The 26,314-nt window shown below is 69.7% G+C and overlaps 2 protein-coding genes across 3 annotated transcripts in view; both read left to right on the top strand.

Annotated features, from left to right (window-relative positions):
* The window catches only part of TEP1 (telomerase associated protein 1), a 73,031-nt gene that overhangs the window by 17,368 nt on the left and 29,349 nt on the right, over positions 1–26,314 (top strand). For both annotated transcript variants that reach the window (XR_010386408.1, XM_064503324.1), the window contains exons 18-36: positions 181–277; positions 956–1,074; positions 1,435–1,551; positions 2,281–2,398; positions 3,275–3,442; positions 5,445–5,650; positions 6,935–7,076; positions 7,747–7,920; positions 8,672–8,764; positions 8,855–8,984; positions 11,611–11,761; positions 12,935–13,071; positions 14,288–14,376; positions 15,731–15,845; positions 18,232–18,559; positions 20,189–20,315; positions 23,041–23,165; positions 24,821–24,920; positions 25,684–25,839. Coding sequence is in view for 1 of the 2 variants with exons in the window: in XM_064503324.1 (XP_064359394.1) it covers positions 181–277; positions 956–1,074; positions 1,435–1,551; positions 2,281–2,398; positions 3,275–3,442; positions 5,445–5,650; positions 6,935–7,076; positions 7,747–7,920; positions 8,672–8,764; positions 8,855–8,984; positions 11,611–11,761; positions 12,935–13,071; positions 14,288–14,376; positions 15,731–15,845; positions 18,232–18,559; positions 20,189–20,315; positions 23,041–23,165; positions 24,821–24,920; positions 25,684–25,839 (2,692 nt within the window). In the remaining variant the exon portion in view is untranslated. The remainder of the gene's footprint in view (positions 1–180; positions 278–955; positions 1,075–1,434; positions 1,552–2,280; positions 2,399–3,274; positions 3,443–5,444; positions 5,651–6,934; positions 7,077–7,746; positions 7,921–8,671; positions 8,765–8,854; positions 8,985–11,610; positions 11,762–12,934; positions 13,072–14,287; positions 14,377–15,730; positions 15,846–18,231; positions 18,560–20,188; positions 20,316–23,040; positions 23,166–24,820; positions 24,921–25,683; positions 25,840–26,314) is intronic.
* LOC135325339 (uncharacterized) lies at positions 13,079–14,042 on the top strand (the record flags this gene model as incomplete). Its single annotated transcript, XM_064503311.1, has 2 exons — positions 13,079–13,513; positions 13,560–14,042. Coding segments are annotated over 2 exons (768 nt in total), but the record flags the coding sequence as incomplete, so codon positions are not given.

Raw genomic sequence — 26,314 nt, 5'->3', positions numbered from 1 at the left:
GGGGATGCCTGGACGCCTGGGCCCCTTGGGGGGGTTGAGCCCGGATGCCTGGGCCCCTTTGAAGTGGGGGAGGGGCACCTGGACACCGGGCTCTCTCTGAGGGGGGGGGGCTCGCCCGGACGCCTGGGCCCCTCCGGGGGTCTCACCCGGACGCCTGGGCCCCCCCCCCCCCCCGGACAGGCAGGTGGAGCTGTGCCTGGAGGAGGTGTCGCGCTGCGACGTCCTCGTGGGGCTGCTGGGAGAGCGGTACGGCTACGTGCCCCCCGCCCCCCCCGAGGTGAGCCGGACGCCTGGGCCCCTCCCCGGACGCCTGGGCCCCTCCCCAGACGCCTGGGCCCCTTTTCCCGGACACCTGGGTCCCTCCCCGGACGCCTGGGCCCTTTCCTGGACGCCTGGGCCCCTTTCCCAGACGCCTGGGCCCCTTTCCTGGACGCCTGGGCCCCTTCCTGGGACACCTGGGTCCTTTCCGGGACACCTGGGCCCCTTTTCCCGGACACCTGGGCCCCTCCCGGACGCCTGGGCCCCTTCCGGGACGCCTGGGCCCCTCCCAGGACGCCTGGGCCCCTCCCGGACGCCTGGGCCCCTTCCGGGACGCCTGGGCCCTTTTCCCGGACGCCTGGGCCCCTTTCCCGGACGCCTGGGCCCTTTTCCCGGACGCCTGGGCCCCTTTCCCGGACACCTGGGCCCCTCCCGGACGCCTGGGCCCCTCCCAGGACGCCTGGGCCCCTCCCGGACGCCTGGGCCCCTTCCGGGACGCCTGGGCCCTTTTCCCGGACGCCTGGGCCCCTTTCCCGGACGCCTGGGCCCCTCCCGGGACGCCTGGGCCCTTTCCCGGACGCCTGGGCCCCTCCCGGACGCCTGGGCCCCTTTTCCCGGACACCTGGACCCTTCCCGGACGCCTGGGCCCTTCCCGGACGCCTGGGCCCCTCCCGGACGCCTGGGCCCTTTCCCGCAGGGTCTCCCGGCCGGGCGCTCGGTGACGGAGCTGGAGCTGCTGCGCTTCCTGGGGGGGTGGCGGCCCGGGCAGGACCCCGCCCCCGCCCTCATTTACATGCGAGACCCCGCCTTCCTCAAGTAAGGGCGGGGCCACGGGCCGGGGGGCAGGGCCACGGGCCAGGGGCGGGGCTATGGGCCGGGGGCGGGGCTACGGGAGGAGGGGGTGGGGCCAAGGGATGGGCAGGGCCAGGGGGGAGTGGGAGGGGCCACAGGAGTGGGAGGGGCGATGGGAGTGGGTGGGGCTGGGAGAGGGGGGCGGAGCCACAAGGGAGGGCGGGGCCAGAGCAGTGGGTGGAGTCAGGGGAGGGATCAAACGCTGTGGGCGGGGCTTATGCAAGGGGGCGGGGCCAAGGGGGGCTCTGGGAGGGGGGTTCCGGAAGGGGCGGGGCTAAAAGGGGGAAGAGGGCGGGGCCGGGCGCCGACCAATGGGAGCCGCAGGGAGGTGCCGGAGCGTCACCGCGGCGACTTCGAGGCGGAGTCAGAGGAGGCGGCGGCCAAGATGGCCGACCTGAAACGGCGCCTGCGGGAGCATCCGGGGGTGGCGGCCGTGCGCAGGTACCGGACGCCTGGGCCCCTCTCCCGGACGCCTGGGCCCCTTCCCCGGATGCCTGGGCCCCTCTCCCGGACGCCTGGGCCCCTTCCCGGACACCTGGGCCCCTTCCCGGACGCCTGGGCCCTTCCCCGGACGCCTGGGCCCTTTTCCCGGATGCCTGGGCCCTTTTCCCGGACGCCTGGGCCCTTTCTCGGGACGCCTGGGCCCCTCTCCCGGACGCCTGGGCCCCTCATCCCGGACGCCTGGGCCCTTTCCTGGACGCCTGGGCCCTTTTCCCGGACGCCTGGGCCCTTTCTCGGGACGCCTGGGCCCCTCTCCCGGACGCCTGGGCCCCTTAGCTCGGACGCCTGGGCCCCTTTCCCGGACGCCTGGGCCCCTTCCCGGACGCCTGGGCCCCTTTTCCGGATGCCTGGGTCCTTTCCCGGATGCCTGGGCCCCTTCCCGGACGCCTGGGCCCCTCTCCCGGACGCCTGGGCCCCTTCCCAACCACCTAGGTCCCTTTCCCGGACGCCTGGGCCCTTTCCCGGACACCTGGGCCCCTTTCCCGGACACCTGGGCCCCTCCCGGACGCCTGGGCCCCTTTTCCCGGACGCCTGGGCCCCTTTCCCGGACGCCTGGGCCCCTTCCCGGACGCCTGGGCCCTTTGCCCGGATGCCTGGGCCCCTTAGCCCGGACGCCTGGGTCCCTGACCCGGACGCCTGGGCCCCTCTCCTGACGCCCCTCCCCCGCAGCTACGGGTGCGAGTGGGGGGGGGCGAGCGGGGGCCGCCCCGGAGCCGGAGCCCTCGACGCCTTCGTGCGGCTGCTGGTGGCCGACGTCTGGGAGCTGCTGCAGCGGCGCTTCCTGCAGGTGCCGCCCCGCCCGGACGCCTGGGCCCCTCCTGTCCCGGACGCCTGGGCCCCTTCCTGGGACACCTGGGCCCCTCTGGGGACGCCTGGGCCCCTCCTGTCCCGGATGCCTGGGCCCCTTCCTGGGATGCCTGGGCCCTTTCCCGCACGCCTGGGCCCCTCTGGGGACGCCTGGGCCCCTTTTCCCGGATGCCTGGGCCCCTCCCGGACACCTGGGCCCCTTTCCCCGGCCGCCTGGGCCCCTCTCCCGGACGCCTGGGCCCCTTTCCCGGCCACCTGGGCCCTTTTCCCGGATGCCTGGGCCCCTTTCCCGGACGCCTGGGCCCTTTCCTGGACGCCTGGGCCCCTTTTTGGGACACCTGGGCCCCCTCCTGGACGCCTGGGCCCTTTCCCGGATGCCTGGGCCCCTTTCCCAGCCACCTGTGTGCCTTTCCCGGACGCCTGGGCCCTCTCCCGGACACCTGTGTCCCTTTCCCGGACGCCTGGGCCCTTTTCCCGGACGCCTGGGCCCCTTTTCCCGGACGCCTGGGCCCCTCTCCCGGACGCCTGGGCCCCTTTTCCCGGATGCCTGGGCCCCTCTGGGGACACCTGGGCCCCTCCCTCAATTCCTGGCTCCCATCCTGGACGCCTGGGCCCCTTTTCCCGGACGCCTGGGCCCCTTTCCCGGACGCCTGGGCCCCTTTTTGGGACACCTGGGCCTTTTTCCCGGACGCCTGGGCCCTTTCCCGGACGCCTGGGCCCCTTTCCCGGACGCCTGGGCCCCTCTTCCCGGACACCTGGGCCCCTCATCCCGGACGCCTGGGCCCCTTTCCCCGGACGCCTGGGCCCCTCATCCCGGACGCCTGGGCCCCGCTGACTGCCCCCCTCCCCCCCGCAGCCGGGGGCGGGGCCTCCCCCCCTGCAGCCCTCCTTCCTGGCGGCCCAGCGGGCAGTGGGCGGGGCCCGGCGCCGCCTCCTCGTCGCCACGGCGACGGCCCTGCGCCGGGGCCCCGGCGGCCGCTTCCTGGTGACGGGCGCCCCCGGCGACGGCCGCACCGCCTTCCTGGTGAGGGGGCGGGGCTTCCGGGGGGGGCGGGGCCACGCCCATATATGGGCATTGGGGTGTGTTGTGCCCATATATGGGCGTCAGGGCGGCTTTATGGCCCTATATGGGCGTGTGGTGGTGGGGGCGTGGCTTCTGGGGGCGGGGCCACACCCATATATGGCATTGGGGTGGGTTTATGCCATATAAGGGCATTGGGGGCGGGGTTATGCCCATATATGGGCGTCAGGGCCGCGTCATGCCCATATATGGGTTTGAGGGCGGGTTTGTGCCCATATATGGTGGTGGGGGTGGGGCTTATGGGGCGGGGCCACGCCCATATATGGCATTAGGGTGGGTTTATCCCATATAAGGGCATTGGGGGCGGGGTTATGGCCATATAAGGGCATTGGGGGGTGGGGTTATGGCCATATAAGGGCATTGGGGTGGGGTTATGCCCATATATGGGCGTCAGGGTGGCTTTATGGCCCTATATGGGCGTGTGGTGGTGGGGGCGGGGCTTCTGGGGGCGGAGCCACACCCATATATGGCATTGGGGTGGGTTTATGCCATATAAGGGCATTGGGGGGTGGGGTTATGCCCATATATGGGCGTCAGGGTGGTGTCGTGCCCATATATGGGTGTCAGGGCGGGTTTGTGCCCGTATATGGTGGTGGGGGTGGGGCTTATGGGGCGGGGCCACACCCATATATGGCATTGGGGTGGGTTTACGCCATATAAGGGCATTGGGGGGTGGGGTTATGCCCATATATGGGTGTCAGGGTGGTTTTATGGCCCTATATGGGTGTATGGCGGTGGGGGCGGGGCTTCTGGGGGCGGGGCCATGCCCATATATGGCATGGGGGCGGAGCTTGTCCCAAATAAGAGCATTGGGGGCGGGGTTATGCCCATATATGGGTGTCAGGGCAGGTTTATGGCCCTATATGGGGGTAGGGTGGTGGGGGCGGGGCTTCCGGGGGCGGGGCCATGCCAATATATGGCATTGGGGCGGAGCTTGTCCCATATAAGGGCATTGGGTGGGTGGGGTTATGCCCATATATGGGCGTCAGGGCGGTTTTATGGCCCTATATGGGCGTGTGGCGGTGGGGGCGGGGCTTCTGGGGTGAGGCCACGCCCATATATGGGCATCAGGGTGGGGTTTATCCCATATAAGGGCATTGGGGGTGGGGTTATGCCCATATATGGGCGTCAGGGCGGCATCATGCCCATATATGGGTGTCAGGGCGGGGTTATGGCCCCATATGGGCGTATGGTGGTGGGGGCGGGGCTTCTGGGGGCGGGGTCACGCCCACATATAGGCATCAGGGCGGGGTTTATCCCATATAAGGGCTTTGGGGGTGTGGTTATGTCCATATATGGGTGTCAGGGTGGGTTCATGCCCATCTATGGTGGTGGGGGCGGGGCTTCTGGGGGCGGGGCCTCCCTTATATGGGCTTGTGGGTGGGGCTGTGCCCATATATGGGCATCAAGGCAGGATTACCCCCCCTATATGGGCATTGGGGTGGGGTTATGCCCATATATGGTATTGTGGGTGGGGCTTAGGGGAGCCCGGTCCATATATGGGCTTGTGGGCGGGGCCAGGGCACCATGGGGTGCCATATACGGGCTTGTGGGCGGGACTTGATGGCCCTATATGGGCCCAGGGTGGGGCTATGGGGGGTTATGACCATATATGGGCATGGGGGAGGGGCTTCAGCCATATTTGGGGCTGTGGGCGTGGCTTGACGCCCTATATGGGCCCAGGGTGGGGGTTGTGCCCATATATGGGCATGTGGGAGGGGTTATGGTGGGTTATGACCATATATGGGCATGTGGGAGGGGCTTAGGGCCATAGGCGATGGGTTGTGGCCCTATATGGGCATGTGGGTGGGGCTTGTTGGCAGTGGGCGGGGCCTAGCGGCGGGCGGGCGGATCGCAGCCCTCTACGGGCTTGCGGGCGGGGTCAGGGAGAAGGGGCGGGGCCCCAGGGTTGACCCCGCCCCCTTTCTCTCCCCCCCCCCCGTAGGCGGGGCTGGTGGGGGCCCTGCAGGAGGCCCCGCCCCCCGGGGGCCCCCGGCCCCTCCCCCCCTGCCTGGTGGCCTATCACTTCGCGGGGGCCCGGCCCGACCAGGCCGACGCCCGCCTGGCCCTGGGCCACCTCTGCGCCCAATTGGCCGCCCTGCTGGGCCCCGCCCCCGGCGGCCCCGCCCCGCCCGGCCCCGCCTCCTACGGGTGAGTCCTCCCTGGGGGCGGCCATCTTGGGCGGGGTCAGCGAGACCCCGGGAGTGGCTGGCGGCCATCTTGGGTGGGGTCACCCGGACTCCTGGGTCCCCAGGGTGGCTGGCGGCCATCTTGGATGGGGTCACTCGGACTCCTGGGTCCCCCGGGGGGGGTGGCGGCCATCTTGGCTGGGGTCACTCGGACTCCTGGGTCCCCCGGGGGGGTGGCGGCCATCTTGGGTGGGGTCACTCGGACTCCTGGGTCCCCCGGGGGGGTGGCGGCCATCTTGGGTGGGGTCACTCGGACTCCTGGTCCCCAGGGAAGGCTGGCGGCCATCTTGGGTGGGGTTACTCGGACTCCTGGGTCCCCCAGGGAGGGTGGCGGCCATCTTGGGTGGGGTCACTCGGACTCCTGGGTCCCCCAGGGCGGGTGGCGGCCATCTTGGGTGGGGTCACTCGGACTCCTGGGTCCCCCGGGGGGGTGGCAGCCATCTTGGGTGGGGTAACCGGACTCCTGGGTCCCCCAGGGAGGCTGGTGGCCATCTTGGGTGGGGTCACTCGGACTCCTGGGTCCCCAGGGCGGGTGGCGGCCATCTTGGGTGGGGTAACCAGACTCCTGGCTCCCTGGGGGTGGCCGGCGGCCATCTTGGGTGGGGTCACATGGACTCCTGGGTCCCCGGGGCGGGTGGCGGCCATCTTGGGTGGGGTCACTCGGACTCCTGGGTCCCTGGGGGTGGCCGGCGGCCATCTTGGGTGGGGTCACTCGGACTCCTGGGTCCCCCGGGAGGGTGGCGGCCATCTTGGGTGGGGTCACTCGGACTCCTGGGTCCACCGGGGGGGTGGTGGCCATCTTGGGTGGGGTCACTCGGACTCCTGGGTCCCCTATGGTGGGTGTCAGCCATCTTGGGTGTGGTCACCCGGACTTCTGGTCCCCAGGGAAGGCTGGCGGCCATCTTGGGTGGGGTCACTCAGACTCCTGGGTCCCCCAGGGTGGGTGGCGGCCATCTTGGGTGGGGTAACCAGACTCCTGGGTCCCCCGGGGAGGGTGGTGGCCATCTTGGGTGTGGTCACCCGGACTCCTGGGTCCCCAGGGTGGCTGGCGGCCATCTTGGATGGGGTTACGCGGACTCCTGGCTCCCTGGGGGTGGCCGGCGGCCATCTTGGGTGGGGTAACCGGACTCCTGGGTCCCCAGGGAAGGCTGGCGGCCATCTTGGGTGGGCTGACCCGGACTCCTGGCTCCCTGGGGGTGGCCGGCGGCCATCTTGGGCGGGGTAACCGGACGCCGGGGCCCCGCAGGGAGCTGCGGGGGCGGCTGGCGGCCATGCTGGGTCGCCCGGCGCCGGCCCGGCGGCGCCTCGTGGTGCTGGTGGACGACGCCGACGCCCTGCACGAGGGGGGGGAGCCCCGGGACGACTGGGCGCCCCTCGAGCTGGGCCCGGTGAGGGGCACCCGCGGGTGGGGGGGGGCGCTATGGGGCTGGGGGGGTCCCCATGGGGTGGGGGAGGGGCAGGGAGGGTCCCTATGGGGTGGGGGAGGGGAAAGGGCTCCCCATGGGGGGGGTGTATGGGGTGGGGGAGGGGCTGGGGGGGTCTGTAGGGGGTGGGGGAGGGGCTGGGGGGTCTGTATGGGGTGGGGGAGGGGAAGGGGCTCCCCATGGGCGGGTCTATGGGGTGGGGGAGGGGCTTAGGGGTCCCTATGGGGTGGGGGAAGGGCTGAGGGTCCCCATGGGGGGGTCCTATGGGGTGGGGGAGGGGCTAGGGCGTCCATATAGGGTGGGGGAAGGGCTGAGGGTCCCCATGGGGGGGGTCCTATGGGGTGGGGGAGGGGCTAGGGGGTCCCTATGGGGTGGGGGAAGGGCTGAGGGTCCCCATGGGGGGGTCCTATGGGGTGGGGGAGGGGCTAGGGGAGCCCTATGGGGTGGGGGAAGGGCTGAGGGTCCCCATGGGGGGGTCCTATGGGGTGGGGGAGGGGCTGTGGGGCTTATAAAGGGGGTGGGGGAGGGGCTCAGGGGGTCCATATCGAGTGGGGGAGGGGCTGCGGGTCCCCATGGGGGGGGGTCTATGGGGTGGGGGAGGGGCCCCGCTAACCCCTCCCCCCCCCCCCCGCAGCGGGTGTCGCTGGTGCTGAGCGTGGCCGACGGCCCCGGACGCCTGGGCCCCCTGTGGGGGGGAGGGGTGGCGGGGCCCAACCACGTGGCCCTGGGGCCCCTGGCCCCCCCCGAGCGGGCGGCGCTGGTGCGGGCGGCCCTGGCGGGATGTGGGCGGAGCCTCCCCGAGGACCAGGTGAGACCCCACCCCCCACCCCCGGACGCCTGGGCCCCTCTCCCGGATGCCTGGGCCCCTCTCCTGGACGCCTGGGCCCCGTGCCCGGACACCTGGGCCCCTCTGGGGACGCCTGGGACCCTTCCCGGACGCCTGGGCCCCTCTCCCGGACGCCTGGGCCCTTTTCCCGGACGCCTGGGCCCTATTCCCGGACGCCTGGGGCCCTTTTCCCGGACGCCTGGGCCCTTTTCCCGGACGCCTGGGCCCTTTTCCCGGACGCCTGGGGCCCTTTTCCCGGACGCCTGGGCCCCTTTTCCCGGACGCCTGGGCCCCTTCCCGGACGCCTGGGCCCCTTTCCCGGATGCCTGGGCCCCTCCTGGACGCCTGGGCCCCTCTGGGGACACCTGGGCGCCTTTTCCCGGACGCCTGGGCCCTTTCCCGGACACCTGGGCCCCTTTCCCGGACGCCTGGGCCCTTTTCCCGGACGCCTGGGCCCCTTCCCGGACACCTGGGCCCCTCCCGGACGCCTGGGCCCCTTCCCCGGACGCCTGGGCCCCTTTCCCGGACGCCTGGGCCCCTCCCGGACGCCTGGGCCCCTTCCCGGACGCCTGGGCCCCTCTCCCGGACGCCTGGGCCCCTTTCCCGGACGCCTGGGCCCCTCCCCGGACGCCTGGGCCCCTTCCCGGACACCTGGGCCCCTCCCGGACGCCTGGGCCCCTTCCCCGGACGCCTGGGCCCCTTTCCCGGACGCCTGGGCCCTCTCCCCCCGCAGCTGCGCCTGGTCCTGGCCAAGTCGGGCTCGCGGCAGCCCCTCTACCTGGCGCTGCTGACGCGGGAGCTCCGCGCCTTCGCCCGCCACGACGACGTAAGCCCCGCCCCCACCCTTAGCCCCGCCCCCCCTTTGCGCGGAGGGGGGCGTGGCCTGCGCTGACCCCGCCCCCTCCCCTCCCGGCAGCTGGGCCCCCACCTGGCCGCCCTGCCCCCGACGCTGCCGGCGCTGCTCCGCCTCCTGCTGCGCCGCCTCCAGGGCCGCCACGGCCCCGCCCTCGGCCCCGCCCTCGCCGCCCTGGGCGCCGCCCGCCACGGTAGGCCCCGCCCACCGGGCCCTCGTACGGGGATGCTCCGCCCACCGGGCCTTATATGGGGAGCCTAGACACAGAGCAAGGTGGAAGCCCCGCCCCCTGGGGTGAAAGGCCCCGCCCACAAGGCCCTTATATGGGGAGCCCCGGGCAGGAAGCTCCGCCCCCGGGTGGGAAGGCCACGCCCACAATGCCCTTATATGGGAAGCTCCGCCCACAAGGCCTTGTATGGGAAGCTCCGCCCACAAGGCCCTTATATGGGAGCCCTGGACACAGCGAGGTGGATGCTCCGCCCCCCTGGGTTGAAAGGCCCCGCCCACAATGCCTTGTATGGGAAGCTCCGCCCACAAGGCCTTGTATGGGAAGCTCCGCCCACAATGCCCTTATATGGGAGCCCTGGACACAGAGTGAAGCAGAAGCCCCGCCCCCTGGGTGGAAAGGCCCCACCCACAATGCCTTATATGGGAAGCTCCACCCACAAGGCCTTGTATGGGAAGCTCCGCCCACAATGCCCTTATATGGGAGCCCTGGACACAGAGTGAAGCAGAAGCCCCGCCCCCTGGGTGGAAAGGCCCCGCCCACAGTGCCTTAAATGGGAAGCTCCGCCCACAATGCCTTGTATGGGAAGCTCCGCCCACAATGCCCTTATATGGGAGCCCTGGACACAGAGCGAGGTGGATGCTCCGCCCCCCTGGGTGGAAAGGCCCCGCCCACAATGCCCTTGTATGGGAAGCTCCGCCCACAAGGCCCTTATATGGGGAGCCCCGGGCAGGAAGCTCCACCCCCTGGGTGGAAAGGCCCCGCCCACAAGGCCCTTATATGGGGAGTCCTGGCTAGAGACCAAGGCGGAAGCTCCGCCCCCTGGTGGAAAGGCCACGCCCACAATGCCTTATATGGGAAGCTCCACCCACAATGCCTTGTATGGGAAGCTCCGCCCACAAGGCCCTTATATGGGGAGCCCCGGGCAGGAAGCTCCGCCCCCTGGGTGGGAAGGCCCCGCCCACAATGCCTTATATGGGAAGCTCCACCCACAAGGCCTTGTATGGGAAGCTCCGCCCACAATGCCCTTATATGGGAGCCCTGGACACAGCGAGGTGGAAGCTCCGCCCCCCTGGGTTGAAAGGCCCCGCCCACACTGCCTTATATGGGAAGCTCCGCCCACAAGGCATTGTATGGGAAGCTCCGCCCACAATGCCCTTATATGGGAGCCCTGGACACAGCGAGGTGGAAGCTCCGCCCCCTGGGTGGAAAGGCCCCGCCCACAGTGCCTTTTATGGGAAGCTCCGCCCACAATGGCCTTGTATGGGGAGCCCCAGCCACAGAGCAAGGCAGAAGCTCCGCCCCCTGGGTGGAAAGGCCCCGCCCACAATGCCTTATATGGGAAGCTCCGCCCACAAGGCCTTGTATGGGAAGCTCCGCCCACAATGCCCTTATATGGGAGCCCTGGACACAGCGAGGTGGATGCTCCGCCCCCTGGGTTGAAAGGCCCCGCCCACAAGGCCCTTGTATGGGAAGCTCCACCCACAAGGCCCTTATATGGGGAGCCCCGGGCAGGAAGCTCCGCCCCCCGGGTGGGAAGGCCCCGCCCACAATGCCTTATATGGGAAGCTCCGCCCACAAGGCCTTGTATGGGAAGCTCCGCCCACAAGGCCTTGTATGGGAAGCTCCGCCCACAAGGCCCTTATATGGGAGCCCTGGACACAGCGAGGTGGATGCTCCACCCCCTGGGTTGAAAGGCCCCGCCCACAGTGCCTTTTATGGGAAGCTCCGCCCACAAGGCCCTTATATGGGGAGCCCCGGGCAGGAAGCTCCACCCCCTGGGTGGAAAGGCCCCGCCCACAATGCCTTATATGAGAAGCTCCGCCCACCAGGCCTTATATGGGAAGCTCCACCCACAATGCCCTTATATGGGAGCCCTGGACACAGAGCGAGGCGGAAGCTCCGCCCCCTGGGTGGAAAGCCCCACCCACAATGCCCTTATATGGGAAGCTCCACCCACAATAGCCTTATATGGGAGTCCTGGACACAGAGCAAGGTGGAAGCTCCGCCCCCCGGTGCCTAGCGGGAAGCCCCGCCCACCATGAGGAAGCCCCGCCCCCTAGGGCCCGGTGTGGGAGGATCCGCCCACAGTGCCCTTATATGGGAAGCCCCGCCCCCAATGGATTGTGTGGGAGCCCCGCCCACCGATCTAGGTGGAAGCCCCGCCCCCCAGGTGGGAAGGCCCCGCCCACAATGCCCTTATATGGGAAGCTCCGCCCACAAGGCCTTACATGGGGAGCCCCGCCCACCCTGAGGAAGCCCCGCCCCCTAGGGCCTGGTGTGGGAGGATCCCGCCCACAAGGCCTTATATGGGAAGCGTTACCCACCTGGAAGCCCCGCCCACCCGGAAGCCCCGCCCCTAACGCCTTCTGTAGGGAGGCCCCGCCCATATTGCCTTATATGGAGAGGCCCCGCCATTGGAGCCCAGGAAGCCCCGCCCACAATGCCGCATATGGGAAGCCACGCCCCCCAGCTATCAGAGGCCCCGCCCACAACTCCTTATATGGGAGGGAGCCCTATATGGGGCCGCCCCATACCATATATGGGGAGGCCCCGCCCCCCCCAGCGCTGACGCCCCGCCCCTCCCCCCCAGGGCTGGGGGAGGGGCAGCTGCTGGCGGTGCTGGGGGCGGAGCAGCGGCTGGGCGGGGCCGAGGCCACGTGGGCGGAGACGCTGGAGGCCGCCGCCCCCGACCCCGGCGAGGGCCCCGCCCCCCTCTGGGAGCTGCTGCGGGACCTGCGCTGGTGAGCGGGGGCGGGGAGCGGGGGGGGGGCCCGGACGCCTGGGCCCATTGGGGGGGTGGGGGTGGGGGGACGCCTGGGCCCTTTCCCGGACGCCTGGGCCCCTTTCCCGGACGCCTGGGCCCCTCCCCGGACGCCTGGGCCCCTTTCCCGGACGCCTGGGCCCCTCTCCCGGACGCCTGGGCCCCTTTTCCCGGACGCCTGGGCCCCTCCCCGGACGCCTGGGCCCCTCTCCCGGATGCCTGGGCCCCTCCCGGACGCCTGGGCCCCTCCCCGGACACCTGGGCCCCTCCCCGGACGCCTGGGCCCCTCTCCTGGACGCCTGGGCCCTTTCCCCGGACGCCTGGGCCCCTTTCCCGGACTCCTGGGCCCCTCCCGGACGCCTGGGCCCCTTCCCCGGACGCCTGGGCCCCTCCCTGGATGCCTGGGCCCCTCCTCGGACACCTGGGCCCCTTTTCCCGGACGCCTGGGCCCCTCCCGGACGCCTGGGCCCCTCCCCGGACGCCTGGGCCCCTCCCTGGATGCCTGGGCCCCTCTCCCGGACGCCTGGGCCCCTCCCGGACGCCTGGGCCCCTCCCTGGATGCCTGGGCCCCTCCCCGGACGCCTGGGCCCCTCTCCCGGATGCCTGGGCCCCTCCCGGACGCCTGGGCCCCTTTTCCCGGACGCCTGGGCCCCTCCCCGGACGCCTGGGCCCCTCCCCGGACGCCTGGGCCCCTCTCCTGGACGCCTGGGCCCTTTCCCCGGACGCCTGGGCCCCTTTCCCGGACTCCTGGGCCCCTCCCGGACGCCTGGGCCCCTTTCCCGGACTCCTGGGCCCCTCCCTGGACGCCTGGGCCCCTCCTCGGACACCTGGGCCCCTTTTCCCGGACGCCTGGGCCCCTTTTCCCGGACGCCTGGGCCCCTCCCCGGACGCCTGGGCCCCTCTCCTGGACGCCTGGGCCCTTTCCCCGGACGCCTGGGCCCCTTTCCCGGACTCCTGGGCCCCTCCCGGACGCCTGGGCCCCTTTCCCGGACTCCTGGGCCCCTCCTCGGACACCTGGGCCCCTCCTCGGACACCTGGGCCCCTTTTCCCGGACGCCTGGGCCCCTCTCCCGGACGCCTGGGCCCCTTTTCCCGGACGCCTGGGCCCCTTTCCCGGACGCCTGGGCCCCTCCCCGGACGCCTGGGTCCCGCAGGCTGCTGGAGGCGTGTGGGGTCCCGCTGGCCCCCCCCGGGGCCCGGCTGCACCTCGCCGGGGCCCCCCTGCGCGAGGCCGTGGGGCAGCACCTGGCCCGGGGGGGGCTGCAGGCCCGGGCCCACCGGCTGCTGGCAGGTGAGCGGGGGCCCCCGGGACTCACTTGTGGGGCTGGAGGACTCACCTGTGGGGCGGGAGGACCCATCTGTGGGGCTGGAGGACTCACTTATGGGGCTGGAGGACCAACCGAGGGGTTGGAGGACCCATCTGTGGGGCTGGAGAGCCCCTGTGTGGGGCTGGAGGACTCACTTATGGGGCTGGAGAGTCCATCTATAGGGCTGGAGGACTCACTTATGGGGCTGGAGGACCAACCGAGGGGTTGGAGGACTCACTTATGGGGCTGGAGAGCCCATCTGTGGGGTTGGAGGACTCACTTATGGGGCTGGAGAGTCCATCTATAGGGCTGGAGGACTCACTTATGGGGCTGGAGGACCAACCGAGGGGTTGGAGGACTCACTTATGGGGCTGGAGAGCCCATCTGTGGGGTTGGAGGACTCACTTATGGGGCTGGAGAGTCCATGTATAGGGCTGGAGGACTCACTTATGGGGCTGGAGGACCAATCTAGGGCTTGGAGGACCAAGCTAGGGGTTGGAGGACTCACTTATGGGGCTGGAGAACCCACCTGTGGGGTTGGAGGACTCACTTATGGGGCTGGAGGACCAACCTAGGGGTTGGAGGACCCATCTATGGGGCTGGAGGACCCATCTGTGGGGTTGGAGGACTCACTTATGGGGCTGGAGGACCCATCTATGGGGTGGAGAACCCATCTATGGGGCTGGAGAACCCATCTGTGGGGTTGGAGGACTCACTTATGGGGCTGGAGGAGCCATCTATGGGGTGGAGAACCCAACCTATGGGGCGGAGGAGCCATTTAGGGGCCTGGAGGACCCATCTATAGGGCTGGAGGACCCATCTATGGGGCTGGAGAACCCATCTATGTGGTTGGAGGACTCACTTATGGGGCTGGAGGACCCATCTATAGGGCTGGAGGACCCATCTATGGGGCTGGAGGACCCATCTATGTGGTTGGAGGACCCATCTATGGGGCTGGAGGACTCACTTATGGGGCTGGAGGACCCATCTATGGGGCGGAGGATCCATTTAGGGGCCTGGAGGACCCATCTATGGGGCTGGAGGACCCATCTATGGAGCGGACGACCAACCTATGGGGCGGCCACCTCAGCTGTGGGGCGGGGGAGCCACCCGCGGGGCGGGAGGCCGCTTCTATGGGGCGGGAGGCCCCGCGGGGGGGCCCGGAGGCCCCAGCCGTGGGGCTGACGCGCCGTGGGGCAGCGTGCCTGTGGCGGGCCTGCGACCCCGACGGGGACGGGACCTTCCGTGGGGCCGACGCCGAGAGCCTGGCGGAGCTGCCCTACCACCTGGTGGGCGGGGCTAGGGGGCGGGGGGCGGGGCTAGGGGGCTGGGGGCGGGGCTATGGGGCTAGGGGAGGAGCTATGGGTCTAGGGGAGGATCTATGGGTCTAGGGGAGGAGCTATGGGTCTAGGGGAAGAGCTATGGGGCTGGGGAGGAGCTATGGGGCAGGGGGTGGGGCTATGGGGCTGGGGCGGGGCTATGGGGCAGGGGGCTGGGCTAGGGGCAGGGGGCGGGGCTAGGGGCTGGGGGCGGGGCTATGGGGCTGGGGGTGGGGCTGTGGGTCTAGGGGAGGAGCTATGGGGCTGGGGGTGGGGCTATGAGTCTAGGGGAGGAGCTATGGGGCTGGGGGTGGAGCTATGGGGCAGGGGGTGGGGCTATGGGTCAGGGGAGGAGCTATGGGTCGAGGAGAGGAGCTATGGGTCGGGGTGGAGCTACGGGGCGGGGGCGGGTCTATGGGGCAGGGGCAGGTCTATGGGGCAAGGGGGGTCTATGGGGCAGGGGGCGGGTCTATGAGGTGGGGGCGGGTCTATGGGGCAGAGGGCGGGTCTAAGGGGCTGGGGTGAGTCTATGGGGCAGAAGGCGGGTCTATGGGGCCGGGGGCGGATCTATGGAGCAGGGGCAGATCTCTGGGGCTGGGGGCGGGTCTATGGGGCTGGGGCAGGTCTATGGGGCAGAGGGCAGATCCATGGTGCAGGGGTAGATCTATGGGGCTGGGGCAGGTCTATGGGGCCAGGAGCGGGTCAATGGGGCAGAGGTGGGTCTATGGGGCAGGGGCAGATCTATGGGGCTGGGGCAGCCCTATGGGGCCGGGGGCGGGTCTATGGGGCAGAGGTGGGTCTATGGGGCTGGGGCGGGTCTATGGGGCAGAGGGCAGATCTATGGAGCAGGGGCAGATCTTTGGGGCCGGGGCCGGGTCTATGGGGCAGAGGGCGGGTCTATGGGGCCGGGGGCGGGTCTATGGTGCAGGGGCAGATCTATGGGGCTGGGGTGGGTCTATGGGGCCGGGAGCGGGTCAATGGGGCAGAGATGGGTCTATGGGCCAGAGGTGGGTCTATGGGGCTGGGGGCAGGTCTATGGGGCAGAGGGCGGGTCTATGGTGCAGGGGCAGATCTATGGGGCTGGGGCAGGTCTAAGGGGCAGGGGCGGGTCTATGGGGCAGAGGGCGGGTCTATGGGGCAGAAGACGGGTCTATGGGGCCGGGAGCAGGTCAATGGGGCAGAGATGGGTCTATGGGGCAGAGGTGGGTCTATGGAGCTGGGGGCAGGTCTATGGGGCAGAGGGCGGGTCTATGGGGCCGGGGGCGGGTCTATGGGGCCGGGGGCGGGTCTGTGGGTCGGCCGTGGGTCACCGGCCCCACGGCAGGCCCAGGCGGAGCTCTGGGAACCACTCTGGGCCCTGCTGAGCGACCTGCGCTTCCTGGGGGCCCACGTGCGCCGGGGGGCCCTGGGGGTCCTGCCCCACAGCCTGGCGCTGCTGCGTGAGTGGGGCCGGGCCTGGGGGGCGGGAGGCCTCCGTGGGTCTTCGGGGGGGGCTGTAGGTGTCTATGGGTCTCTATGGGTCTTCATGGGTCTTCATTGGGTTCTGTGGGGCAGGAGGTCTCCATGGGTCTTCATGGGACTCTATGGGTCTCTATGGGGCAGGAGGTCTCCATGGGTCTTCATTGGGTTCTGTGGGGCAGGAGGTCTCCATGGGTCTTCATGGGACTCTATGGGTCTCTATGGGGCAGGAGGTCTCCATGGGTCTTCATGGGTGTCTATGGGGCAGGAGGTCTCCTTGGGTCTTCATGGGACTCTATGGGTCTCTATGGGGCTGGAGGTCTCCGTGGGTCTTCATGGGACTCTATGGGTCTCTATGGGGCAGGAGGTCTCCATGGGTCTTCATGGGTCTTCATGGGTGTCTATGGGGCAGGAGGTCTCCTTGGGTCTTCATGGGACTCTATGGGTCTCTATGGGGCAGGAGGTCTCCGTGGGTCTTCATGGGTGCCTATGGGGCAGGAGGTTTCCTTGGGTCTCCATGGGACTCTATGGTTCTCTATGGGGCAGGAGGTCTCCCTGGGTCTTCATGGGACTCTATGGGTCTCTATGGGGCAGGAGATCTCCATGGGTCTTCATGGGACTCTATGGGTGTCTATGGGGCAGGGGGTCTCCATGGGTCTTCACGGGACTCTATGGGTCTCTATGGGGCGGGAGGTGATCTTGGGTCTCCATGGGTCTCTATGGGGTGGGAGGTGTCCATGGGTCTCCATGGGTCTCTATGGGTCTCTATGGGGCAGGAGGTCTCCATGGGTCTCCATGGGTCTCTATGGGTCTCTATGGGTCTCTATGGGGCAGGAGGTCTCCATGGGTCTCCATGGGACTCTATGGGTCTCTATGGGGCAGGGGGTCTCCATGGGTCTTCATGGGACTCTATGGGTCTCTATGGGGCAGGGGGTCTCTATGGGTCTTCATGGGACTCTATGGGTCTCTATGGGGCAGGAGGTCTCCATGGGCGTCTATGGGTCTTCACTGGGGTCTACGGGTCTCTATGGGGCAGGAGGTCTCCATGGGGTCTGTCTGGGTTGTCTATGGGTCTCTATGGGGCAGAAGGTGCCTCCGCTCCTCTTGGAGCTCCCTATGGGGCAGGAGGTCTCCATGGGTCTTCATGGGTCTCTATGGGTCTCTGTGGGGCAGGAGGTCTCCATGGGTCTTCATGGGACTCTATGGGTCTCTATGGGGCAGGAGGTCTCCATGGGTCTCCATGGGTCTCTATGGGTCTCTATGGGGCAGGAGGTCTCCATGGGTCTTCATGGGTCTCTATGGGTCTCTATGGGGCAGGAGGTCTCTATGGGTCTTCATGGGACTCTATGGGTCTCTATGGGGCAGGAGGTGTCCTTGGGTCTCCATGGGTCTCTATGGGTCTCTATGGGTCTCTATGGGGCGGGAGGTGTCATTGGGTCTTCAAGGGACTCTATGGGTCTCTATGGGGCAGGAGGTCTCCATGGGTCTCCATGGGTCTCCATGGGTCTCTATGGGGCGGGAGGTCTCTTTGGGTCTTCATGGGACTCTATGGGTCTCTATGGGGCGGGAGGTCTCCCTGGGTCTTCATGGGACTCTATGGGTCTCTATGGGGCGGGAGGTGTCCTTGGGTCTTCATGGGACTCTATGGGTCTCTATGGGGCAGGAGATCTCCATGGGTCTCCATGGGTCTCTATGGGTCTCTATGGGGCAGGAGGTCTCCATGGGTCTTCATGGGTCTCTATGGGTCTCTATGGGGCGGGAGGTCTCCATGGGTCTTCATGGGTCTCTATGGGTCTCTATGGGGCAGGAGGTCTCCATGGGTCTTCATGGGACTCTATGGGTCTCTATGGGGCGGGAGGTCTCCATGAGTCTCCATGGGTCTCTATGGGTCTCTATGGGGCGGGAGGTCTCCCTGGGTCTTCATGGGACTCTATGGGTCTTTATGGGGCGGGAGGTCTCCATGAGTCTCCATGGGTCTCTATGGGTCTCTATGGGGCGGGAGGTCTCCATGGGTCTTCATGGGACTCTATGGGTCTCTATGGGGCAGGAGGTCTCCATGGGTCTTCATGGGACTCTATGGGTCTCTATGGGGCAGGGGGTCTCCATGGGTCTTCATGGGTCTCTATGGGTCTCTATGGGGCGGGAGGTGTCATTGGGTCTTCATGGGTCTCTATGGGTCTCTATGGGGCAGGAGATCTCCATGGGTCTTCATGGGTCTCTATGTGTCTCTATGGGGCAGGAGGTCTCCATGGGTCTCCATGGGTCTCTATGGGTCTCTATGGGCTTCTATGGGGCAGGAGCTCGCTCTGCTCCTCCGGGAGGCCGCTATGGGGCAGGAGGCCTCACGGCCGCCCCCCCCCGCCCCAGAGGAGGCCCAGCAGCGGGGGGCCGTGGCCGCCGTGGGGCTGGAGGAGGTGGCGGCCGTGGTGGAGGCCACCCTGGAGCTGGCCCGCGAGGAGCTCCACGCCGTGGGGCAGCGCGAGCGACCCGCCGTGGGGCCGGAGGACGCCGCCGTGGGGCCGGAGGACCCCGCTATGGGGCGGGAGGACCCCGCTATGGGGCTGCTGGTGGGGCTGGCGCAGGAGGCGGCCAACGCGCCCCCCCGCTGCCCCCTCCGCCCCCAGGCCCGGGCGCTGCTGCCCCACGGCCACCGCCTGCTGCTCTGCTCCCCGCCGCCCCCCGACCTCCCGCCCAGGTGGGTCCTGCCCCATGGCTGCCCCATAGCTGCCCCATAGCACCCCCATAGCTGCTCCATAGCTGCCCCATAGCACCCATGGGTGTTGCCCATAGCTGCCCCATAGCTGCCCCATAGCACCCATGGGTGCTGCCCCATAGCTGCCCCATAGCTGCCCCACAGCTGCCCCATAGCTGCCCCATAGCTGCCCCATAGCGCCCATGGGTGTTGCCCCATAGCTGCCCCATAGCACCCCCATAGCTGCCCCATAGCACCCATGGGTGCTGCCCCATAGCTGCCCCATAGCACCCCCATAGCTGCCCCATAGCGCCCATGGGTGTTGCCCCATAGCTGCCCCATAGCACCCCCATAGCTGCCCCATAGCGCCCATGGGTGTTGCCCCATAGCTGCCCCATAGCTGCCCCATAGCACCCCCATAGCTGCCCCATAGCGCCCATGGGTGTTGCCCCATAGCTGCCCCATAGCTGCCCCATAGCACCCATGGGTGTTGCCCATAGCACCCCCATAGCTGCCCCATAGTGCCCATGGGTGTTGCCCCATAGCTGCCCCATAGCACCCCAGAGCTGCCCCATAGCACCCATAGGTGCTGTCCCATAGCTGCCCCATAGCTGCCCCATAGCACTCATGGGTGCTGCCCCATAGCTGCCCCATAGCACCCATGGGTGCTGCCTCATAGACCCCACAGGTGTCTTTTCTCCCCCCTCCAACCCATCTGCCCCACGGCGGCCCTAAACCCTCTCCCGGACGCCTGGGCCCCTTTTCCCGGACGCCTGGGCCCTTGGGTGGGTTCCCCGGACACCTGGGCCCTTCCCGTACTCCTGGGCCCCTTTCCCGGACGCCTGGGCCCTTCCCGGACACCTGGGCCCCTTTTCCCGGATGCCTGGGCCCCTTGGGTGGGTTCCCCGGACACCTGGGCCCTTCCCGGACTCCTGGGCCCCTCCCGGACTCCTGGGCCCTTCCCGGACACCTGGGCCCCTTTTCCCGGATGCCTGGGCCCCTTGGGTGGGTTCCCCGGACACCTGGGCCCTTCCCGGACTCCTGGGCCCCTCCCGGACGCCTGGGCCCCTGGGTGGGTTCCCCGGACGCCTGGGCCCCCTTTCCCAGACGCCTGGGCCCCTCCCGGACGCCTGGGCCCTTGGGTGGGTTCCCCGGACGCCTGGGCCCTTCCCGGACACCTGGGCCCCTTCCCCGGACGCCTGGGCCCCTCCCGGACACCTGGGCCCCTCCCGGACGCCTGGGCCCTTCCCGGACGCCTGGGCCCCTGGGTGGCTTGGGTGGGTTCCCCGGACGCCTGGGCCCCTCATCCCGGACACCTGGGCCCTTCCCGGACTCCTGGGCCCCTCCCGGACACCTGGGCCCCTTTCCCGGACGCCTGGGCCCCTCCCGGACGCCTGGGCCCCTGGGTGGCTTGGGTGGGTTCCCTGGACGCCTGGGCCCCTCCCGGACACCTGGGCCCCTCCCGGACGCCTGGGCCCTTGGGTGGGTTCCCTGGACGCCTGGGCCCCTTTCCCGGACGCCTGGGCCCCTGGGTGGGTTCCCCGGACGCCTGGCCCCTCCCGGACGCCTGGGCCCCTTCCCGGACGCCTGGTCCCCCCCCGTGGCTGACGGCGGCCATGTTGGGGGGGGCAGGGGGCGGGGCCTGCGGCTGCGGGGGGGCCCCCAGTGCCTGGCGCTGGCCCCGGGCGGGGGCTGGGCGGCCGTGGGCACCGCCGAGGGCTCCCTGCACTGGCTGCGCCTGGCGCCCGCCGGCCCCCAGGTGCGGCACTGGGGGGGACTGGGAGGCACTGGGAGGGGACTGGGAGGCACTGGGAGGGGATATGGGGGCACTGGGAGGCACTGGGAGGGGATTGGGAGGGGATATGGGGGCACTGGGAGGCACTGGGAGGGGACTGGGGGGGACTGGGAGGGGATTGGGAGGCACTGGGGGGCACTGGGAGGGGACTGGGGGGGACTGGGAGGGGATTGGGAGGCACTGGGAGGCACTGGGAGGGGATTGGGAGGGGATCTGGGGGCACTGGGAGGCACTGGGGGGCACTGGGAGGGGATTGGGGGGCACTGGGAGGCAGTGGGAGGCACTGGGAAGGGATTGGGAGGAACTGGGGGGCACTGGGAGGGGATTGGGGGGACTGGGAGGGCTCTGGAGGGCACTGGGAGGCACTGGGAGGGGATATGGAGGCACTGGGGGGCACTGGGAGGCACTGGGAGGGGATTGGGAGGCACTGGGAGGCACTGGGAAGGGATTGGGGGGGACTGGGAGGCACTGGGAGGGCACTGGAGGGCACTGGGAGGGCACTGGGGGGGACTGGGAGGAGATATGGGGGCACTGGGAGGGGACTGGGAGGAACTGGGAAGCACTGGGAGGGCACTGGGAGGAGATATGGGGGCACTGGGGGCACTGGGAGGGGACTGGGGGGCACTGGGAGGCACTGGGAGGCACTGGGAGGGGACTGGGAGGCACTGGGAGGGGACTGGGAGGGGATTGGGAGGAGATATGGGGGCACTGGGGGGCACTGGGAGGGGACTGGGGGGCACTGGGAGGGGACTGGGAGGGGATTGGGAGGAGATATGGGGGCACTGGGGGGCACTGGGAGGGGACTGGGGGGCACTGGGAGGCACTGGGAGGCACTGGGAGGGGATTGGGAGGCACTGGGGGGCACTGGGAGGGGATTGGGGGGCACTGGGAGGGGATTGGGAGGCACTGGGGGGGACTGGGAGGGGACTGGGGTGCACTGGGAGGCACTGGGAGGCACTGGGAGGGGATATGGGGGCACTGGGAGGCACTGGGAGGGGATTGGGAGGCACTGGGAGGGGACTGGGGGGCACTGGGAGGCAGTGGGAGGCACTGGGACGGCACTGGGAGGGGATATGGGGGCACTGGGAGGCACTGGGAGGGGATTGGGAGGAGATATGGGGGCACTGGGGGGCACTGGGAGGGGACTGGGGGGGACTGGGAGGGGATTGGGAGGCACTGGGGGGCACTGGGAGGCACTGGGAGGGCACTGGGAGGGGATATGGGGGCACTGGGAGGCACTGGGAAGGGATTGGGAGGGGATATGGGGGCACTGGGAGGCACTGGGGGGCACTGGGAGGGGACTGGGGGGGACTGGGAGGGGATTGGGAGGCACTGGGGGGCACTGGGAGGCACTGGGAGGCACTGCGAGAGCACTGGGGGGGACTGGGAGGGGACTGGGAGGCGCTGGGAGGCACTGGGAGGGGACTGGGGGGGATTGGGAGGCACTGGGCAGCACTGGGAGGGGATTGGGGGGGCACTGGGAGGGGATTGGGGGCACTGGGAGGCACTGGGAGGCACTGGGAGGCACTGCGAGAGCACTGGGGGGGGACTGGGAGGGCACTGGGAGGCACTGGGAGGGGATTGGGAGGCACTGGGGGGCACTGGGAGGGGATTGGGGGGGACTGGGAGGCACTGGGAGGCACTGGGAGGGGATTGGGAGGCAGTGGGAGGGCAGTGGGAGGCACTGGGAGGCACTGGGGGGGACTGGGGGGCACTGGGGGGGACTGGGAGGCACTGGAGGAGGCTGGGAGGGGACTGGGGGGGCACTGGGAGGCACTGGGAGAGACTGGGAGGGACTGGGAGGGCACTGGGAGGCACTGGGAGGGCACTGGGAGGGACTGGGAGGGCACTGGGGGGGACTGGGAGGGCACTGGGAGGGACTGGGAGGGCACTGGGGGGGACTGGGAGGGCACTGGGGGGGACTGGGAGGCACTGGGAGAAGATTATGGGGCACTCGGAGACACTGGGAGGGGATTGGGAGGCACTGGGGGGCACTGGGAGGGGCCATACTGGTCCATACTGGTCTGTACTGGTCCGTACTGGTCCGTACTGGTGGCAGGGGGTGCAGGAGGTGCGGGGCAGCGTCGGGGGGGTCCGGGCCGTATTGGTGCATACTGGTCCGTACTGGTGCACACTGGTCCGTACTGGTCTGGTTCGCTCCATACTGGTCCGTACTGGTCCGTACTGGTCCGTACTGGTGGCAGGCGGTGCAGGAACTGCGGGGGGGCGTCGGGGGTGTGTGGGCCGTACTGGTGCATACTAGTCCGTACTGGTCCATACTGGTCTGTACTGGTCCGTACTGGTCTGGATCGCTTCATACTGGTCCGTACTGGTCCGTACTGGTCCGTACTGGTCCGTACTGGTGGCAGGCGGTGCAGGAGGTGCGGGGCAGCATCGGGGGGGTCCGGGCCGTACTGGTGCATACTGGTCCATACTGGTCCGTACTGGTCCGTACTGGTCCGTACTGGTCTGGATCGCTCCATACTGGTCCATACTGGTCCGTACTGGTCCGTACTGGTCCGTACTGGTGGCAGGCGGTGCAGGAGGTGCGGGGCAGCGTCGGGGGGGTCCGGGCCGTACTGGTGCATACTGGTCCGTACTGGTCTGTACTGGTCCGTACTGGTCTGGATCGCTCCATACTGGTCCGTACTGGTCCGTACTGGTCCGTACTGGTCCGTACTGGTGGCAGGCGGTGCAGGAGGTGCGGGGCAGCGTCGGGGGGGTCCGGGCCGTCGCCCCCCTCCCCGGCGGTGCCGTGGCCTTGGGGGGGGCCGGGGGCGACGTCGAGGTTCTGCTGCTGCCCCACGGCGCCCGGTCAGTGCGGGGGGGGGGCAGGGGGGGCCTATGGGGGGCTATAGGGGCCCTGGGGGGGGCTATGGGGGGGCAGGGGGGGCCTATGGGGGGCTATAGGGGCCGGGGGGGGCTATAGGGGCCCTGGGGGGGGCTATGGGGGCCATAGGGGCTGTGGGGGGCTGTGGGGGGGCTATAGGGGCCATGGGGGGGGTCTCTGGGGGGGCTGGGGGGGTCTCTGGGGGGCTATAGGGGCCCTGGGGGGGGCTATGGGGGCCATAGGGGCTGTGGGGGGCTGTGGGGGGGCTATAGGGGCCATGGGGGGGGTCTCTGGGGGGGCTGGGGGGGTCTATGGGGGGCTATAGGGGCCCTGGGGGGGGCTATGGGGGCCATAGGGGCTGGGGGGGTCTATGGGGGGGCTATAGGAGCCATGGGGGGTGTCTCTGGGGGGGCTGTGGGGGTCTATGGGGGGCTATGGGGGCCATAGGGGCTGTGGGGGGCTGTGGGGGGGCTATAGGGGCCATGGGGGGGGTCTCTGGGGGGGCTGGGGGGGTCTATGGGGGGCTATGGGGGCCATAGGGGCTGTGGGGGGCTGTGGGGGGTCTATAGGGGCCATGGGGGGGTCTCTGGGGGGGCTGGGGGGGTCTATGGGGCTATAGGGGCCATGGGGGGGCTATGGGGGGGCTATGGGAGCTTATGGGGACCATGGGGGGGCTATAGGGGCCACGGGGGGGGCTATAGGGGCCTGGGACGGGTGCTATGGGGGGTTATGGGGGTTATAGGGGGCTACAGGGGTCTTGGGGGGGGCTATAGGAGCCATAGGGGGGCTACAGGGGCCATGAGGGGGCCTATGGGGGGGCTGGGGGGGGCTATGGGGGGGCTATGAGGGGCTATAGGTGCCATGGGGGGCACCTATGGGGGCCTAAGGGGAGCTATAGGGGCAATGGGGAGCCTATGGGGGGCTATAGGGGGGCCATACAGAGCATGGGGGGGCCTATGGGGGGGCTATAGGGCCCATAGGGAGGCCTAGGGGGGACTGGGGGGCCATAGCGGGGGCCATAGGGGCCATGGGCGGCTATAGGGGGCCTATAGGGGGCACGGAGAGGGCTATGGGGGGGCTATAAGGGCCTTGGGGGGCTATAGGGACCTATGGGGGGTCTATGGGGGCCTATGGGGGGCTATAGGGGCCTTTGGGGGAGGCCTATGGAGGTCTATAGGGGCCATGGGGGGGTCTATGGGGAGGTATAGGGGGCTGTAGGGACCATGAGGGAGCTATAGGGTGCTATAGGGGCCATGGGGGGGCTATGGGGGGCTATAGGGAGCTATAGGGGCCATGGGGGGGCTATAGGGGCTTATGGGGGCCATGGGGAGCAGCTATAGGGATCTATAGGGTGCTATAGGGGCCATGGAGAGGGCTATAGGGTGCTATAGGGGCCATGGGGGGGCTATGGGGGGCTATAGGGAGCTATAGGGGCCATGGGGGGGTTATAGGGGCTTATGGGGGCCATGGGGAGCAGCTATAGGGATCTATAGGGTGCTATAGGGGCCATGGAGAGGGCTATAGGGTGCTATAGGGGCCGTGGGGGGGCTATAGGGGCCTATGGGGGCCATGGGGGGGGCTATAGGGGCTATAGGGGCCCGTGGAGGGGGCTGACCCCCCCCCCCGGGCCCCCCCCCAGGCTGTGGAAGGTGTCGGCGCATCGGGGCCCCGTCACCGCCCTGGAGCCGAGTCCCGACGGGACCCTGCTGGTGTCGGCCGGGCTGGACGGGCGCCTCCAGGTGGGCCCAGGCGTCCGGGAGGGGCCCAGGCGTCCGGGGAGGGGCCCAGGCGTCCGGGAAAATGGGCCCAGGCGTCCGGGAAGGGTCCCAGGCGTCCGGGAGAGGGGCCCAGGCGTCCGGGAAAGGGCCCAGGCGTCCGGGAAAAGGGCCCAGGCATCCGGGAAAGAGCCCAGGCGTCCGGGAAAAGGGGCCCAGGTGTCCGGGAAAGGGCCCAGGCGTCCGGGGAAGGGGCCCAGGCATCCGGGAAAGGGCCCAGGCGTCCGGGAAAAGGGCCCAGGCATCCAGGAAAGGGCCCAGGCGTCCGGGAAAGGGGCCCAGGCGTCCGGGAAGGGGCCCAGGTGTCCGGGAAAAGGGCCCAGGCGTCCGGGGAAGGGGCCCAGGCATCCGGGAAAGGGCCCAGGCATCCGGGAAAAGGGCCCAGGCATCCAGGAAAGGGCCCAGGCGTCCGGGAAAGGGGCCCAGGCGTCCGGGAAGGGGCCCAGGTGTCCGGGAAAAGGGCCCAGGCGTCCGGGAAAGAGCCCAGGCGTCCGGGAAAGGGGCCCAGGCGTCCGGGAAAAGGGGCCCAGGCGTCCGGGAAAAGGGCCCAGGCGTCCGGGAAAGAGCCCAGGCGTCCGGGAAAGGGGCCCAGGCGTCCGGGAAAGAGCCCAGGCGTCCGGGAAAGGGGCCCAGGCGTCCGGGAAAAGGGCCCAGGCGTCCGGGAAAAGGGCCCAGGTGTCCGGGAAAGGGCCCAGGCGTCCGGGCTGACCCCTGCTCCCCCCCGCAGGTGTGGGGGGCGGGGCGGGGGGCGGCGGCGGGGGGCGGGGCCTCGGGGCCCCCCCTGGCCTGTGTCGCCTTCCACCCCGGGGGGGCGGCGGTGGCCGCTGGCGCCTGGGGCGGCCGCTTCCTGGTGCTGCCGCTGGACCGGCCCGGCCCCCCCACCGTGAGCCTTGCTGGGAGGCACTGGGAGGCACTGGGAGGGCACTGGGAGGGGATTGGGGGGCACTGGGAGGGGATTGGGGAGGACTGGGAGGCACTGGGAGGGCACTGGGGGGCACTGGGAGGCACTGGGAGGCACTGGGAGGGGATTGGGGGGGACTGGGAGGGGATTGGGGGGGACTGGGAGGCACTGGGAGGGCACTGGGAGGCACTGGGAGGGGATTGGGGGGCACTGGGAGGGGATTGGGGGGGACTGGGAGGCACTGGGAGGGCACTGGGGGGCACTGGGAGGCACTGGGGGTCACTGGGAGGGGATTGGGGGGGACTGGGAGGCACTGGGAGGCACTGGGAGGCACTGGGAGGGGATTGGGGGGGACTGGGAGGCACTGGGAGGCTCTGGGGGGCACTGGGAGGGGATTGGGGGGACTGGGAGGCACTGGGAGGGCACTGGGAGGCACTGGGAGGCACTGGGGGTCACT

This window comes from Dromaius novaehollandiae, chromosome 36 (genome assembly GCF_036370855.1).
Source record: "Dromaius novaehollandiae isolate bDroNov1 chromosome 36, bDroNov1.hap1, whole genome shotgun sequence".
NCBI lineage: Eukaryota > Metazoa > Chordata > Aves > Casuariiformes > Dromaiidae > Dromaius > Dromaius novaehollandiae.
The sequence above is the reverse complement of the archived record's forward strand: the minus strand, read 5'-3'. Positions and strand labels throughout refer to the sequence as shown.